Source organism: Sciurus vulgaris (genome assembly GCF_902686455.1).
Source record: "Sciurus vulgaris genome assembly, chromosome: 18".
In the NCBI taxonomy this organism is placed as follows: domain Eukaryota; kingdom Metazoa; phylum Chordata; class Mammalia; order Rodentia; family Sciuridae; genus Sciurus; species Sciurus vulgaris.
The window spans coordinates 35,900,081-35,916,483 of record NC_136479.1 but is presented as its reverse complement, the minus strand read 5'-3'; the positions used below and the strand labels follow the sequence as shown (position 1 = coordinate 35,916,483).

Genomic DNA, 16,403 nt, shown 5'->3' with positions numbered 1-16,403 from the left:
AAGAGCAGAAGCATGTGTGAGGCCCTGGCTTCCACCCTCAGCACCACTTATAAATAAATAAAATAAAGGTCCATCAACAACAACAAAATAAATTTTTATGTTGGTTTAAAAAAAAGTAAGAACAAAACAAACAGAAAAACCCAACAACAACAAAAAACACTTCTGGGCTGGGGCGTAGCTCAGTGGTAGAACACTTGCCTAGCAAGCCTTGGGCTGGATCCCAAGCAGTGCCAAAAATAAAGTGTGTGTGTGTGTGTGTGAATTAGGGAAAAAATGTCTGGATTTCAGCGTCATTTAGGGGAAGAGACACAAAAGAGGAAAAGAGGAGGAAGTGATGGATTCGAGCCTCCTCTGGTGCCTTCAGTTATTTGGACATGAATTTCGGGAGTGGCCTTTATAATTATATTAAATTAAAGATCTCACAAATTATGGGTCCCAGATAACCACTTGCCATGTGGTGCCCTTGTACAAAGGGGTAGTTAAGCCGGGCATGGTGACACATGCCTATAATCCCGGTGACTCAGGAGGCGGAGGCAGGAGGATTTCAAGTTCAAAGCCAGCCTCAGCAATTTAGTGAGGCCCTAAGCAACTTAGCAAGACCTTGTCTCAAAATAAAAGATAAAAACGTAGCAAGGGCTGGGCTGGGGCTCAGCGGTGGAGTTCCCTGAGTTCCATCCCTGGTACCAAAACTAGAAACCAAAAAATAAAGTAAAATACAGAGGGGCAGGAAGAACGCTGCCTCAGCACCACAGTGAGCGCAAGCTCGGTTCGCTCCACAGAGACAGGCGGCCTCACACCCTGGGGATCTGCTGGGTCGAATTTGAAGTTGCTGTTTAACAGACCAAAGCCAAAGCTTTGGTTTCTCGGCTGGCAGTGTCCCCAGCAAGAAGGCCACGTGACCACTCTGGGAATGGCAGAGTCCCTTCAAGGGCAGTCAGAGGGCTGATGCAGTGGCCGCTTCAAGTTCACGCCCCCACCCCAGAGCGACCACGGCAATGGCCCCAGGGTGGGGGGAGGGCTCCCTGGGGATGCGGAGCCAATGTCCTGGGCAAGAACCACCGAGGGGCTGATGGAGGAAAGGAGAAGGACTTTGCTTTTACTTTCTTTGTTCTTCAGGTATGAAAGGCAGGCAACTGGGGGAAAAAGTGATGATCTGATCGAAATGGCAAATGCTGTGCTGCAGAGCATAGAAGGCCTTCAGGCCAGATGTGGTGGTGCACGCTGCTCACCCAGCTCTTCGGGAGGCTAAGGCAGGAGGATCAGAGGGTGAGGCCGACCTGGGCGACTTAGCAAGACCCTGTTTTGTTGTTTTTTTTTTTTTTTAAGTTTTTCAAGAGTCTCCACCAGCAGTTCTTCCCTTTGCACTCCTGTGAGCAGGTATTGTCCCGTGTTTATGGCTGAAAACACAGGCTTGGGGAGAGCAGGTGAGGGCAGGACTGGGGCTTAGTCTGGCCTAATCCGTCCAGGTCCAGCCCTTCCTTCCCAGGCGGAACAATTCCATCCCGGAAGAGCCCACGAGGCTGCATTTTGTTCTCACTCTCGGTTAGGTCCTCATTCTTCTCCTGACTCACGCTGGACATGGAGATCGGTGTGATTCTGGAGAAAATAGAAATTAACCGGGCGGCCAGTCTGGGAGCAGAGAAGGAGGGCGGAGCCACTCGGGGAGAAACACTTCCAGATGCCAAAATCACTTACCGCTGGCTTCATTTTACTTGGCAGCGCTAAAATTAAATACTGCTTTCCAGTAGCTGCGGTGGGAATTGAATTTTGCATCTTTTATGAGATCCTTTGGAAATGACCTTGAAAGAGAGGAGAAGCTCCGCGGTAGAAAACGTTGTCAAGAAAACAGCGACTCTTGAAAACAGTGTCAACATTTTTTTTTTTCCTGCCTCTGGATTTATTTAGACAAACAACACAGGAGGACACCAGTCCCCAGAGACAGGGGCTCAGGGGCCACACCAGTCCTCTGTCCTCACGTTCACACAGGTTTCTATTATAGAGCCTTCGCAGGGACCTGGGCACCCTTGGGGGCAGGAGCCAGAGCCGGAGCCGAGGCGGATACTGGAGCTGGAGTTGGAGCCTGAGTCTTGGCTTGGGCTGTGGCCTTTGGCCAGCAGAGCCTGCGTTCCCTGGCCATGTGGGCCCAGCACGCTTCCCATGCTTGGGATGGGCAAGCAAGGCAAGGCGGTCGAGCTTGCGGCTGGCACCCTGTAGCATCTTGGGCTTAACCTCCTCAGGCTTCACCAGGGCCTTGACGGCCTCAGCACGTGCACTCGTGGCCTTGGCCTTGTTTGCCTGCATCTTTTTCAGGCCCTTCTTGTTGTGCATATTTCTCGGGAACTTGGGGTCTAAGAGATTCATATCTCTGTGATCAGGGTTTCTTGATGCCATTTCTGTGCCATTTTCGGGATTGGTTGTGCATGGTGTGGTTCTTGGACTTGGCCGTGTCTGCACCGTCAGCTGCTGCTCCCAGAGCGGTCGAGACCGGAAGAAGAGTGGCTTCAATATTTTTAAATTGTGGGTTTTATGTAAAGTCAGGCAAAGTTCAAGTGCACGAGAAAGGTCCCTATAGTAGCCAAAATAAATAAATAAATAAATAAACTTTCAAGCAAGATCATGTTGCACGACTTGAAGAACTTCATAAACTTCCAGCTTAGGCAGGAATCCATGTTTGCTCTCTTCCTGGGTCTGTCTTGGACCTGAACCCCTGGGAATCTCTGGCCTGCAAACTGCAGTTTTATGTGATTGTAGGACAGTTTGAAAATGTCTAGAAAATCATTGGGACCATGTGTTTAGAAATCAAGAGATGGGGCTGGGGATACGGCTCAACTGGTAGAGTGCTCGCCTCGCGAGCACAAGGCCCTGGGTTCAAATCCCCAGCACTGCAAAAAAAAAAAAAAAAAAAAAAAGAAATCAAGAGATGAACCTGGCACAGGGCATATGCCTCTAATCCCAGCTACTCCAGAGGCTGAGGCAGAAGGACTGCAAGTTCACAGCCAGCCTCAGCGATTTAGAAAGGCCCTAAGTAACTTAGCGAGACCCTGTTTTGAAATAAAAAATAAGGGGCTGGGGAGATAGCTCAGTCGGTAGAGTGCTTGCTTTGTAAGCAGAAGGCCCTGGGTCAAACCCCCACCACCAAAAAAAAAAAAAAAAAAAACAAAAAAAGAAATAAAATCAGGCTAGGGATGTGCCTCAGTGGTTAAGCGCCCTTGGGTTCAACCTGTGATACAAAAAAAAAAAAAAAAAAAAAAAAAAAGAAAGAAAGAAAAGTAAAAAATCAAGGAATGCACCAGGGGTGGTAGTGAATACCCTCAATCCCAGCTACTCTGGAGGCTGAGGCAGGAGGACAGCAAGTTCAAAGCCAGCCTCAGCAAAAGCAACTCAGTGAGACCCTGTCTCTAAATAAAATACAAAATAGGGCTGGGGATGTGCTCAGTGGTTGAGTGTCCCTGAGATCAATCCCCAGTTCAAAAAAAATAAAGGACTGGCAGTGTGAGTCAGTGGCAGAGGGCCCCGATCCTCAGCACCAAAGAAGGAAGGAAGTCAGAGAGCATCGATGATTGAAATCTGCAGAGGATCTATCGGTTAAGAAAGCGTCTTCTGGGGCTGGGGTTGTGGCTCAATGGTAGAGCGCTTGCCTCACACATGTGGGGCCCTGGGTTCAATCCTCAGCACCACATGAAAAGATAAATAAATAAAAATAAAGGAATTGTGTCCATCTAAAACTAAAAAAAAATTAAAAAAAAAAAAAGAAAGTGTCTTCTGTCAAATGTCAAGCCTATTATGTAAGGGGAACCCCTGTGACAACAGACCAATGTCACCTACATGTGCTTCATACCTGTCTGCTTTCACACAACCCTGAGAGGACTTTCCTCCAACTGGGTTCAGGGGGTTCTTTTTTCCAGACTTGGGAGGAAGGCATCCTGCATGGCAATGTCTGCCTGCTCAGCTGCTCCTCTCCTCGTCTGCTCAGGACTTCCTGCTTGCTTGGGCCGCTGTAGCTCTCCTTCCCTTCCTCCCTCCCTCCTCCCTCCCTCCCTCCCTCTTTCCTCCCTCCCTCCCTCCTTCCTTCCTTGGCACTGGTGGGGATAGAGCCCAGGGCCGCCCACATGCCAGGCAAGTGCTCCTGCTCTGAGCTACACCCCAACCCCACTGCATTCACCTGAAGGCAGCTGCTGCCTGGAGGGCATATACAGGGTGCTAACCCCTCCACCCCATCCCATCCTTCCACTGCCTGTTACTAGCTGTGCAGCCTCAGGTGAATTTTCTCAACTGCAAAAGGGAGATAATAATAGTGCAGCGGTTTGGATTGGTTGGTCCCTCTGGAACTCGTGTTGAAATTTGATTGCCGTTGTGGCGATATAGGGATGTGGGGGCCTTTCAGAATTGATTTGGCGCCGGACATGGTGGCATACGCCTGTAATCCCAGCAGCTCGTGAGGCTGAGGCAGAAGGATCACAAGCAAGCTCAAAGCCAGCCTCAGGAACTTAGCGAGGACCTAAGCAACTCTGTCTCTAAGTAAAATATAAAAAAGGGACTGGGGATGTGGCTTAGTGGCTAAGCACCCTAGGTTCAATCTCTGGTCAGCACAAGACTGGGCTAGTTCTCACAAGGGTGGGTTATTATAAAATGGGTTGTTCCCTTTGTACCCCCCTCTCTTCTGCACACGCCACTTTCCCTTCCACTTTTCCACCATGAGTTGAAGCACCACAAAGCTCACCAGAAACTAAACAGATGCTGGTGCCATTCTCTTGAATTTTCATCTCCAGAACCATGAACCAAAATAAATCTCTAGTCTTTATATATTATTCAGCCTCAGGGTATTCTGTTATAGCAACTGAAAATGGACTAAGGCAAATAGTATCACCTCAAAGGGGTCTGCTGCACATCAAATGAGTTTATACCCATCAGGCATGTAGCACAGCACCAGGCCCAGAGGAGGCACAACGGACCTGAGAGTGCACGCTGCCTCTTTCCAATTCGTAACTACCCATGCACAGTCACGCTGACCCGACAGGCTTCTTGAGGGCAGGCCTGGGTTGATTCTTCTTCAGTTCTCAGGTGCAAACACATGGTAGTGCTCATTCATGAAGAAAACATTTGGAGACTCACTTGCCACGTAAATGTTGACACGTAATGATCTCAGATGAGTGTGGGCGCCCGAGCCCGCGGCCTGGTGCAGCGCCAAGACCCCAGCATGTTCTACCTTGGCGGGTCCAGTCCAGCCCCAACATGACCAGCCTGCCCTAGGCATAGTGGGTGCAGGCTCTGGGAATCCTCACGTGGGCACTGTGGACAGGGCGAGACTACGGCCTGGAACAGAGCCCGCAACTTGCCGTGGACAGTAACCTGTCTGCCGGAGCCCAGCACCTGGACTAAGTTTCTGGGGATTTACATTTATATGACATTTAAATATTCTTTAATTTTTAATCCACACGTAAGTGTACCCTATTTACGGCATGCAGTGTGATTTTTCAAAACATTCATGCCACATGGAAAGATCAGATCAGGATAACTGGTGCATTCACCACCTAAAATATGTATTGCTTCTTTGTATTGGGGACACTTAACATCCTCCCTACCAGCTATTTTGAAAAGTGTAATTAACTATTGTCACCATAGTTATTCTATTGTTCTCTAAAGCATTAGAGATTATTTCTTCTGCCAGGCCCCACTGGTAATCCCAGGGATTTGGGAGGCTGAGGCAGGAGGATGGCAGGTTCAAGGCCAGCCTCAGCAACTTAGTGAAGCCCTGTCTCAAAATAAAAAATAAACAGGGCTGGGGATGTGGCTCAGTGGCAAAGCACCCCTGGGATCAATCCCTGGTACCAAAATAAATAAGTAAATAATTAAAGAGAGAGGTAGCATGTGCTAGAGCTGTCGCGGCTGCCGGCACCACCTGACCCTGAACTTCTCGTCATCTGAGAAGAGTGAGACTCATTTCTTATTTAAGGCGCTTCTCGTAGGTGCTGAATGCGATCCTTCCTGAGTAACCTATGCTCCGTTTTCATTTAAAATAAAGGTCAAAAAATGTACGTGTGGGCACACATTTGTGATTAATTATAAGAGCATGAAGACTTTGAGGAAGACGGTCTTCCCAGGAACACGGAGGGCTCACGCCAAGGGCAAGGACCGCAAGCAGCAGATGAGGCCATTCGCATCTGTGCCTTGTGTTATGTCGAACATCTACCATGTTGCGATCAAATAATGCCTAAAAGCTTTGTAAAACAGCCAGGCGAGATGGTGCGCACTACTCAAGAGGCCGAGGCAGGAGGACTGCCAAGGTCAAGGCCAGCCTGGGCAACTTAGCAAGACCTTGTCTCAAAATAAAAAATTAAAAGGGTTGGGAAGGTAGCTCAGTGGTAGAGTGCCCAGGGTCCAATCCCCAGGGACTGAGAGAGACAGAGAGAGCGCGAGAGTGCTAGGGTTTAGCGCGGTGTCAAGTGTCAGAACTCACCCAGCTGTGTGAGACCCTGGATTTGAGATCCAGCACGTAAAAAAAAAAGTGGGGGCTGGGCTGGGGCTCAGTGGCACAGCGCTTGCCTGGCATGTGTGAGGCCCTGGGTTCGATCCTCAGCACCACATCTAAATCAATCAATCAATCAATAAAATAAAAGATCCATTGACAACTAAAAAATATTTTTAAAAAATGGGGAAGAAAGAACAAGGTTCCAAGGTGGAGCCTGGCATGGCCCAGCCGGCAGGTCCATGGCAGGCTGTGCTGCCCCGGGCGAGGGCAGAGGGCAGGGAACCAGGCGTGGAGGCGGAGGGGAGGAGGGAGGGGAAGCCAGCAGCTGTGTGGTGCGGGACCACGCCCGTTGGGTCGCTCTGGCATTGGTGCCCCGGCTCAGGCCAGCCTGTCCGCCCAGCACAACAGCCTGCAGGGCTCCGGGCCGGGCTGGGGACGTGAGGCCCAGGGCGGCAGGTGCAGCCTAGCAGAGCAGGGAAGCGGCCGGGTCAGGGGGAGGCAGGGTAGACCCATGTCCCAGGCTGAGGCCTGTGAGGTCAGGAAGGACAGCAGTGGCCAGTGGCACAGCTCAAGCTCCCAGAGACGTCCCCGTAGAGCGGGTCCCAGGCTCCCTGCTCTGGGGCTGGATCCCAGCCGATGTGGAGCCACACGGGACAGGAGCCCAGGTCACAAGCACAGTGAGGCTGCGGCCTGGGCCAGGACCAGGGCCGCTCAGGGACGGGCCTTGGCGCCAGCCCTCTGCAGCCACACTGGGGCGGGCACGTGACCAGCCTCCCTGCCGCCTCTGCTCCCGGGCTGTCCTGCCTCTCCACTGTCTGGGTGGCTTCCTCCAGATGGCTTGTCTCCCTGCAGGTGCCTGGTCCTTTCTGCTTTCGGAAACTCAGCCTGGGACTTCGCAGCCGGGATCCTGCAAAGGGGGCTGGGGGCCCAGGGGAGGGAGGACTGCTTCTCCTCTCCCGCCCTCCTCCCCCTGTGCGGCCGGTTTGACAACCTCTTTTTCACTGGTGCATTATAATCGATACAATGGAGGGATTCCTTACACTGGACACAAACATAATCCGATCCATCTCATTTCTCAGTACCTCTCCCCCGCCATCCCTATGGCCTCCTGGTTCTGATCTCCTGGGTCTTCCTCCTATTTTTAGTGTTTTAAATTTTTATTTACTTTTTACTTTTGGTACTAGGGACTGAACCCAGGGACGCTTAACCAGTGAGCCACATCCCCAGCCCGTTTTGGTTTTTGAGACAAGGTCTTACTGAGTTTCTAGGGCCTCACTAAGTTGCTGAGGCTGGCCTTGAACGTGGGATCCTCCTGCCTCAGCCTCCTGAGTCTCTGGGACTACAGGTGTGTGTCACCATGACTGGCCCAGTTTTTATTTTTGCTCTTTATTTATTTACACATATTTTTTGGTACTGGAATTGAATTCAGGGGATTAACCACTGAGCCACATCAAACCTTTTTATATTTTATTTAGAGACAGGAGCTCATGAAGTTGCTCAGGGCTTCATTAAATTGCTGAGACTGGCTTTGAACTTGAAATCCTCCTGTCTCAGTCTCCCAACCTGCTGGGATTACAGGAATGCTCGACCCTGCCTGGTTTATTTTTTATTTTATTTTAAAAAATATCTTCAGTTGTAGATGGACACAATACCTTTATTTTGTTTATTTAGTTTTTTTAATGTGGGGCTGGGGATCAAACCCAGTGCCTCACACATGCTAGGCAAGCACTCTACCTCTGAGACACAATAATGCTCTATGTTTAATTAGAGCATTATAATTATATAGAAAAGTGGGCTCCATTCCTGCCTAGACTTAGTTTATTTCATTCCTCAGTATTTCTCAACGCAGTTTCTGTCCATGGAACTGATAAGAGCTGTGGCCATGAACTGGGCACAGTGACACACGGCTGTAATCCCAGCGACTCAGGAGGCTGAAGCAGGAGGATTGTGAGTTCGAGGCCAGTCTGGACAACTTAGTGAGACTCTTTCAAAATGAAAAAAATAGAAAGGCCTGGGATGTAGCTGGGTGGTAGCATTACCAAAGCTTGGTCCTTGTCCCTAATGCCAATCCAACAATGAGGACACGGATTTGAGAAAAAGAAAGAAGAGGTTAATGGCTTTTCTAGCAAAGGAGAAGCACAGGGATTCCTGTCCCAGAGGCTGAGATCCCACCCCTCAGCAAGAACAGGGGCTTTAAAGAGATGACTCAAAGGTTTCAGTCCAGGTGTCCTCTGTCTGGAGCGTAATTCACTTGTTAATTTGGGAGAGTCGTTTCTGAATCTTCTGGAGCCATCCCCAAAGTCTGGATGACGTCCTTCCTGTGCTGGGCGTGAGCTCAGGACAGATCACTCTGCCTGGGATGGGGAGGAGGGTGATCCTGTTTCCCGAGGTGAGGGAGGAGCAGGAGGAGAGGAGGGAGGATGGGGAGGAAGAGGAAGAAACCCGTCCATTTTAAACAGGTCACAGTGGCAGAGCAGCAAGGGCTGTGCCCACAGCCTAACGTGGAGCTGGTTACAGTGGAGTGGCCCTGGGTTCAACCCCCAGTACGGAGGAAGAAAGGTACTCTGGGCCCCTAAGATAGGGTTCCCAGATAAGCCACAGGAAGCCCAGTCCACGTGATCCCGCATGGACAACAAGTCACTTGATTTTTCAGGCTAAATTACATTCCAGACATCTCAGGGAGCACGCCTCCACCGAAGAAGGGTTTGTTGTTCAGAGACGCCGAGCATCCTCTGTTTTCTTTTGCTAAATCTGGCAATAGGATCCCAAAATGGCTCAGCTTTCAAAGTCCTGATCAGATTTCCCAGAAAGGAAAGAGGGAGGGGGAGAGGAAACAAAGGAAAAGAACCCCACGCCCTCCAGGAGGCCAGGCAGGGCGGGCCAGAGGCTGCTCCCTGGGGAGAGAGGGCCGGGCAGGGAGGGCCACCCAGGTGCCCGCTTCCTGGTCACCTGAGCCCCTGGCAGAGCCTCCCGGGGGGGTCTTGGGGGCTTCAGGCTCTTGTCAGCTCATGGCACTTACTCCCAGCACCGCCTCTGGGATGAGGGGCCTAGACCCTGGGAGAGGACGGGACCCCCTGGCCCCCCTGGCCCCCCGCGGGTGGCTGCAGCGGCAGGTGGGGACCCGGGCCGGGGAGCCCAGGGTTCCACTTCCTCCTCCCGCCGCTGTTCCTCTGCCCCACGGCCGCGCCGGCCTCTTCGCCCAGCCCGGAGCTGCCCGGGATCTGCAGGGCGGCCGGCAGGTGGCACTGCGGGGACGGCCTCCAGCCGCGGTGCTGTCCCTGTTGGCACACAAAGCCCTCGTCTGCGGCGGGTTCCAAGATGGAGAAGCGGGTCGTGGTGAGCAGAGCTGTGGACCCGGGACCCGCCCGGCGGGGGAATCCGCGGGGGCTTGGGACCACCTGGGTGGGCCAGCGAGGCGGCCGAGGGGCCTTTGCACGGCAGGCTGCGGGCAGCAAGGACGGCACTGCAGGCTTGCCGCGTGGATGTTGGATTTGATGACCGCGACAACCTGGATCCACCCTTCTCCACGCCCCACCTGCGGACTGACTTTTTTTTTTTTTTTTTTTTTTTTAATTGAAGTAAAATACTTATAATGTTTGCATTTTATTTCCTGATGCTGAGGACTGAACCCAGGGGTGCTCTACCACTGAGCCACATCCCCGGCCCTTTGTATTTTTTTTTTTTTTTTAATTTTGAGACAGGGTTTAAACTTTCAATTCTCCTGTCTCAGCCTCCTGGGCTGCTGGGATTACAGGTGTGCACAGTGCATCCAGCAATAAAGGGCCTTGTGCTTGCAAGGCAAGCATTCTACCAACTGAGCTATCTCTCCAGCCCCATAATGTGATTTTTAAAAGGAGCTGAAATCTAAAAGTTATAAAGCAGGGCTGGGGATGTGGCTCAGGGGTAGAGAACTTGTCAGACTGCACGAGACTCCTGCACAGTAGTGTAAAAACCATTTTGAGGTGGGAGACGCCTTCTCTAGACCAAGGGTCTACACAGGCCTCTTTGAGGAGGGGAGACTTCTGCAAAGGGTAAAACCAGAAGAGCTGCAGTGAGAGGCAATGAGAAAAGGTGCCCACTCCTGAGACAGACAGGAAGTGCTGCAGAGACCCCCTAAAGACAAGGTCAGGGCCCGGGCGGGGTTCACAGCACGCCTGTGACCCCAGGGATCCTGGAGGCTGAGGCAGGAGGATTGCAAGTTCAGGCCAGCCTCAGCTACTTAGTGAGGCCCTAAGCCACTTGGTGAGACCCTGTCTCAAAAATAAATAAATAAATAAAATAAAAATAAAAAGAGGTCTGGGGATGTGGCTCAGTGGTAAAGTGCCCCTGGGTTCAAATCCCCAGTACCAAAAAACAATAACAACAACAACAACAAAAACAACCATGAGATCACAGAATCCTGTGATAGCAGCCATATCATACACAGAGACTCAGAGTCCTTCATTATTTTTTAATACAATTTTTAAAACTTTACTTATTTATTTATTTATGTGCCGTGCTGAGAATCAAAACCAGTGCCTCACACATGCCAGGCAAGTGCTCTACCACCAAGCCACAGCCCAACCAATCTTTTTAAAATTTATTTTTAATGCTTTTGCAGTGCTGGGGATCAAACCGAGCCCTCATGAACACAAGGCAGGTGCTCTCCCGCTGAGTTACAGCCCAGCCCTGGGGCTTGTTTCCATCTACACCTCAACTTCTACCCATGTCCTCACTTCTGCACCCTAAACCGCCCCCAGCCCCAGGTCACCTGGAATTTTGGTAACACGAAAGGTGAGTCCAGGGAGTCACCTGCTCTGTACCTGCCAGACTCTAGCCTGGCTCCTCACTGACGTTGATTCCTACAGGTCTCTTATCTCCAAGTCTCACGATTCCCCACTGAAAAAGCACGAATATTGTTTTCCTAAGGATCATTTTGCTTTCATGGAGCTACTACATGAATGCCTTAAAAGAGGGGTTCCCCTTCTCCACCTGAGCTAGGTGGGAGGTAGGAGACATGCTCCCACTCCTATAGCATTAATCGACTTTTTTTTTTGGGGGGGGGGAGAAGGGAGTACTGGGGGTTGAATCCAGGGGTACTAAACCACTGAGCCACATCCCCAGCCCTTTTTATATTTAGAGACAGGGTCTCACTGAGTTGCTTAGGACCTTGCTAAGTTGCTGAGGCTGGCTTTGAACTCCAGAGCCTCCTGCCTCAGCCTTCCCAGCCGCTGGGATACAGGCGAGCACCGCCACCCCAGCACCATTAATAAAGCTTTAATTCCTTAAAGAATGAGATCTGGAGGGCTGGGGTCGTGGCTCAGTGGTGGCAGCTTGCCTAGCTGGGTTCCATCCTCAGCACCACATAAAAATAAATAAACAAAATAAAGGTATTGTGTCCATTCACAACTAAAAAAAGAATGAGATCTTGCAGGTTTTGGGGAAGCTCACCCTCCTCTGGCACCCGGGAGCCACCTGGGCAGTGAGGGAGGCGCCCAGGGGGAAGGCACCCCAGGCCCGGGTGTGAGCTCTGCTCCGCTTCTCTCCTTTCCCACCCCCAGCTTTGTCCCTGGGCTGATTATTGCTTTATTACTGTTTTCAGTCAGATATAATTCCAGCATTTTCTATAATCTTGATCTTTTCATTGATACCAGATTTTTGTACAAAGAATTTGTATATAAAATGATTACGTACCCAGCAGAATACATCCCGGCAATTAGGATATTTAAGATGCAGCTCCGCACATCTCTCATTTATTACTTTTGAAAATGTTTTGTGGGGTTTTTTTTTGGGGGGGGGGATGTGTTTACAAATCCAATAACAATTCTCATTTAGAGCTGCAAAACACGAAGCCATTTCGAACGGAGACAGATGGCAGCTAAATGAAGTTTAATTAAAGAATGAGCGCTTTGAATCAAATCACTTTAGAAAGTACAGTGCGCCGCGATTCTGGAGCGGGAGCAGCAGCAGCAGCAGCAGCTGGGCGCTCCAGCGAGGGAGCCAGGCTATGCCCGGGACGCAGGCGCGCGGCGGGCCCCTGGCGCTGGCCTCAGCCGGGTCTCGCCTCCCAGATCACGGGACTCGGGGACGGGAAAGCCCCCGCGGCAGCTCTCGGTTCCTGAGCTTTGGCTGGCGGGGAGGGGCGTGTCTCCTCGGCTTCTCTGTAACCCGATAGCCCTGCCATCGACCCGCTTAATTGCATGCACCTGCCCAGAGGACGCGACAGGGACCAGAGGGAGGCCTTGCAGGCCGCGGCCCGTGCAACGGGTTGCCCAGCCTCCGGCTGCGCCCACCGCCTCGCCCCTCCGCGCCAGGCCGGGCAGGGGCCACTTCCGGCTCTGGCTGCATATCTGAGCGCGCCGGGCCGGGCGCGGGCGGGTGTAGACGCCGCTGCGCAGGCTCCCGCCGTGGCAAAAGGAAGGCCTGAAGGGTGGCCCGGGAGCCCGGATCGCCGCGCAGGTGTGGGCGCAGCGCTCTGCGAAGGAGGAGCCCGGGAGGGTTCTTCTTTCTGGCCCAGCGCTGGGGTGGAAGCCGGGGCCCCGCAGCTGCACCGCCGGGCCGCACCCGGGCCCCAGGTGGATTTGGTGTTCTTTAATCCAGAGCCACAGGGCCAGATGGGGGCAGGGGACTGGTCGCTGCTGTAGGGGCTGAAGGCAAGGCGACTGCAGCCAGCCTTGCCTCCCGGGTTTTACAGGCAGTTTCTGCAGCAAGCGGGTGGCCCCTGAAGGAGGTCACCCTTTTCTGGTCCTGGAGGGAAAAAGGAGGCCAGGCCCAGGGCAGGACTGGAGGTTCTGAAGGCCACCGGGCCGGATGTGGAAGGGAGGAAACACTGCTGGCCACTGACTGGGCGGGGGTGGCACCAGCAGAGAGGATCAGTCTGGCTGGGGTGAGCCCTTTGTGGGTTTTCAAGTCTTCTCGGGAGGAATCCCAGACCGGAAGCTGGGACCCGACCTTTCCTCCCAGCTCTGGGCTGGCAGAGCCGCCTGGCTGTCCCCATCCCGTACTTGGGACTCAGCTCCTCCAAGCCCGAAGCCTCACTCTGGCCAGATGGTTAGAGCCAGATCCCAGGGTCACCTTGACCCCTGCTCTCCAGCAGCCCCTTCCCATGGTCCCCTGAAGGCTGCTGGCCAGCTCCAAACCACTGCCCTCCCCTACAGGGACCAGGAAGGGGCACCTCCCATGTGCTCTTCCAGCCCCACCCCACCTCTACTCCCTTCAGGCACCCTTCCAAATGGCAGCCCTCCCTGTTGCCCTGGACAGGCCACTGGAGCTGGGCGGGAAAGGGTACAGGCAGAACCCAGGCTGAGTTTTGTCCCTCTCACCCCTCATATCACCTCTGGCCACTGCCCCTTGTTCCTGCAACTCCTTATTCCTGGACAGCACCGGTGTCCCCACCGGGGCCCGCCGGGTCTCCTTTGTTTCAACTCCTGGCTTGGCCTCAGCCTCTACCGTCCTGGCTGCGGCACCAGGTGACGTCACCCTGCTTTGTGCCTTGGGCCCTCTGCCCTCTCCATGGGACACTCAGCCAGGTACCTGTCCTCCCCACCCTGAGGGCAGGGCTGTTGATGTGAGTGGAGTGAGAGGACCTGGTGCTGCAGGCTCTGGTGACCACCTGCAGTCCTGTCCCCTCCTTAGCTTTTCACCTGTCACCAGAATGGCGTGAGACACAGCTGTGACCGGTCTTAAGAGATCCACCCCATCTGAAGGTCCATCCAAAAGCCTCTCCATTCAGCCAGGCCACCCCGCAGGGCAGGGCTCCTGTCCCCAACACCAGGATCATGGTGACTAACACTTTCCCCCTGAGCTTGCCTCTACCAGAGCCACATCCCCAGCCCGGGCTGGTCTTGAACTTCCAAGCAGCTGGGATTATGGCCCCGACACCCAGACTTCACCTAGTTCCTGGGGTCTTGAAGGTCCCTGCTATCACCCTGGGTGCTCCCTGAGGCCACTCCTGCCTGCGCTGGCTCAGCCCCGCCCAGGAAGGATGAGAGACTGTCCGTCCCTATCCCCCACAGGTGGGCAGAATATAGGGTGGACAGGTGGCTTCATGTAACTCGTAGATAACAGGACCGTGGCTCAGGCCACTGCCTGGGGGAGGCTTGTCGGTGGCTCTTCTGCCTCCAGTGGCTTCTTGTCCTGATGTCACATGCCCCTGGTGGCAAAGAAATGAGCAGTGTCTGTCCCCAGACAGCAGGGACACTGCTTCTGTCTGGCAAGGAAGGAGTGTCTGAGCAGCCACCTGAATTGGGTTTCCTGCTGCTCTGTCCCCAGCTGCAGCCACAACTCCAGAAGAGAACATACACAGTGAAGAGCAAAGGTGACTTTTTTTTTTTTTTTTTTTTTTTTACTTATTTAAAAAGGCCTTTGCGGCAGGAATATAGTGTAAAAATCATTGGAAAAACTAAAAGGCATCGATACATATCCGAATATACACTTTGTACATAAATTACATTTCCTTTAGTCTTTCTGAGTGAGGTCCTGGTTCAGCTCTGAGGTCTAGTAATTAAGAGGTCCCGGGAGCTGCGTGTTCAGGCCGGCATAGTCCACCATGTACATTGGCCATTGCTAGAGAGAGGGGACAAATGTACCGGGTTAGGACTCGGGGTGACGCGGAAAGAACACCAGAACGCTCAGCTCGGCTCCGTCAAGGGCTTCCTCGCACCCTATTTATTTGGGGGCTGCTGAAGCCCAGAGAGGGATGTGACCTCCCCAAGGTCACACAGTTCAGCAGGAGCCGAGCAGGATGGGCTGGGAGTCTTCTGATGGACCCCACCCGGGTGTCCCCGAGACTCCTCGTGTGGACAGCCAGGGGCAGGGGTGGCCGGGGGCTGAGGTCAGGCGTGTACTCTCCACAACTCGCTTCTCGTTCCAGAGAAGCTGTCCTGTCCCAGGGTGAGCACGGAGGTAGGAATCCTCTATGGACATCCGAGCACTCGGGTAGGGACAAAGTCAAAGCTTGGACTTTGGGGAGCTCCAGTAAAGGGCTGAGGGAGACTCAGTCATGGGATCAAGAAATCCTGGTCATTTCCAATTGTGCTCAAATATCCCCCCCATTAGGACTCAGGATTGATTTCCCCCTGGAACCGGGGACTTGCTGTACCACTGAGCCGCATCCCGGCCCTTTTTATTTTATATGTTGAGACAGGATCTGGCCAAGTTGCCAAAGCTGGCCTCCAACTTGTGATCCTCCTGCCTCAGCCTCCCGAGTCGCTGGGACTATAGGCCTGCGCCACTGCGCACGGCAGGACTAGGTGTGGCCCTAGTGGGGTTTCCTCTTGGACAGGAGAACCGGTCCAGGCAAGGCGGTGGCGCTGATGGGACTTTGGAGGTGGGCTCTCCATCCAACACGGGTCGGTCCAGCCTCCGAATCCGGCTGTCCTCTTCTACACAGCGGGGCTGACTGCCCCAGCTCAAGGAGCCCAGACCCTGGGTCCTGCTGTGAGCACCGGCAGGAGGGGCTGTCTCAGGGGCAGGACAGGCCGAGGCAGCTGCACCCCAGAGGCCGGAGGGCCTCCCTCAGAGCCCAGTGTCTCCCTGAGCCCCCACCCCACCTCCTGGAGCAGACAGCCCCGCCCGAGCGAGGGGCAAAGGCCAAAGAGAAGCTTGGTGGAGTCCGGATCTGTGCAACTTTACCACGAGTGAAATCTGGTTGGCGGGGGCCACAGGCTCCGGGTTGGAGGAGGAGGACGAGGAGGAGGAAGAGGAGGAGACGGAGTTGCCTTCCGAGACTCGCTTTCTCTTGCGCTTGGGGATGCTGCTGTCTTTGGCTGCGGGGAGAAGGGGCTGCTGAGCTGGATGCTGGGGGAGGGGCAGAGGGTGGGCTTCTTTCCAGCCTCCAGACCTCCCCACGGAGGCCTTTGCTTTCAGGTTCAAAGTCTCCTTATCGGCCCTGCAGATGTCAGCCTCTACCCCCAGTGGCCAAGGCTGCCTCGCTGGCCTCCTCTAACCAGCCCAA

General features: G+C 53.3%; 1 protein-coding gene and 2 long non-coding RNA genes across 3 annotated transcripts in view; 2 read left to right on the top strand and 1 right to left on the bottom strand.

Annotated features, from left to right (window-relative positions):
* Positions 1–891: 891 nt before the first annotated feature.
* On the top strand, positions 892–3,056 carry LOC306649234. Its single transcript, XR_013760612.1, has 3 exons — positions 892–1,116; positions 1,327–1,377; positions 1,720–3,056. It is a non-coding gene; the product is annotated as an uncharacterized lncRNA (long non-coding RNA).
* Positions 3,057–12,881: 9,825 nt separating this feature from the next.
* On the top strand, positions 12,882–14,184 carry LOC306649635. Its single transcript, XR_013760671.1, has 3 exons — positions 12,882–13,334; positions 13,829–13,917; positions 14,084–14,184. It is a non-coding gene; the product is annotated as an uncharacterized lncRNA (long non-coding RNA).
* A 619-nt stretch (positions 14,185–14,803) lies between these two features.
* The window catches only part of GTF2IRD1 (GTF2I repeat domain containing 1), an 84,044-nt gene continuing 82,444 nt past the window's right edge, over positions 14,804–16,403 (bottom strand). Inside the window, 2 exon segments of the mRNA XM_079120726.1 lie at positions 14,804–15,013; positions 16,082–16,215. Of these exon segments, the coding sequence (XP_078976852.1) occupies positions 14,945–15,013; positions 16,082–16,215 (203 nt within the window). The 3' untranslated portion in view covers positions 14,804–14,944.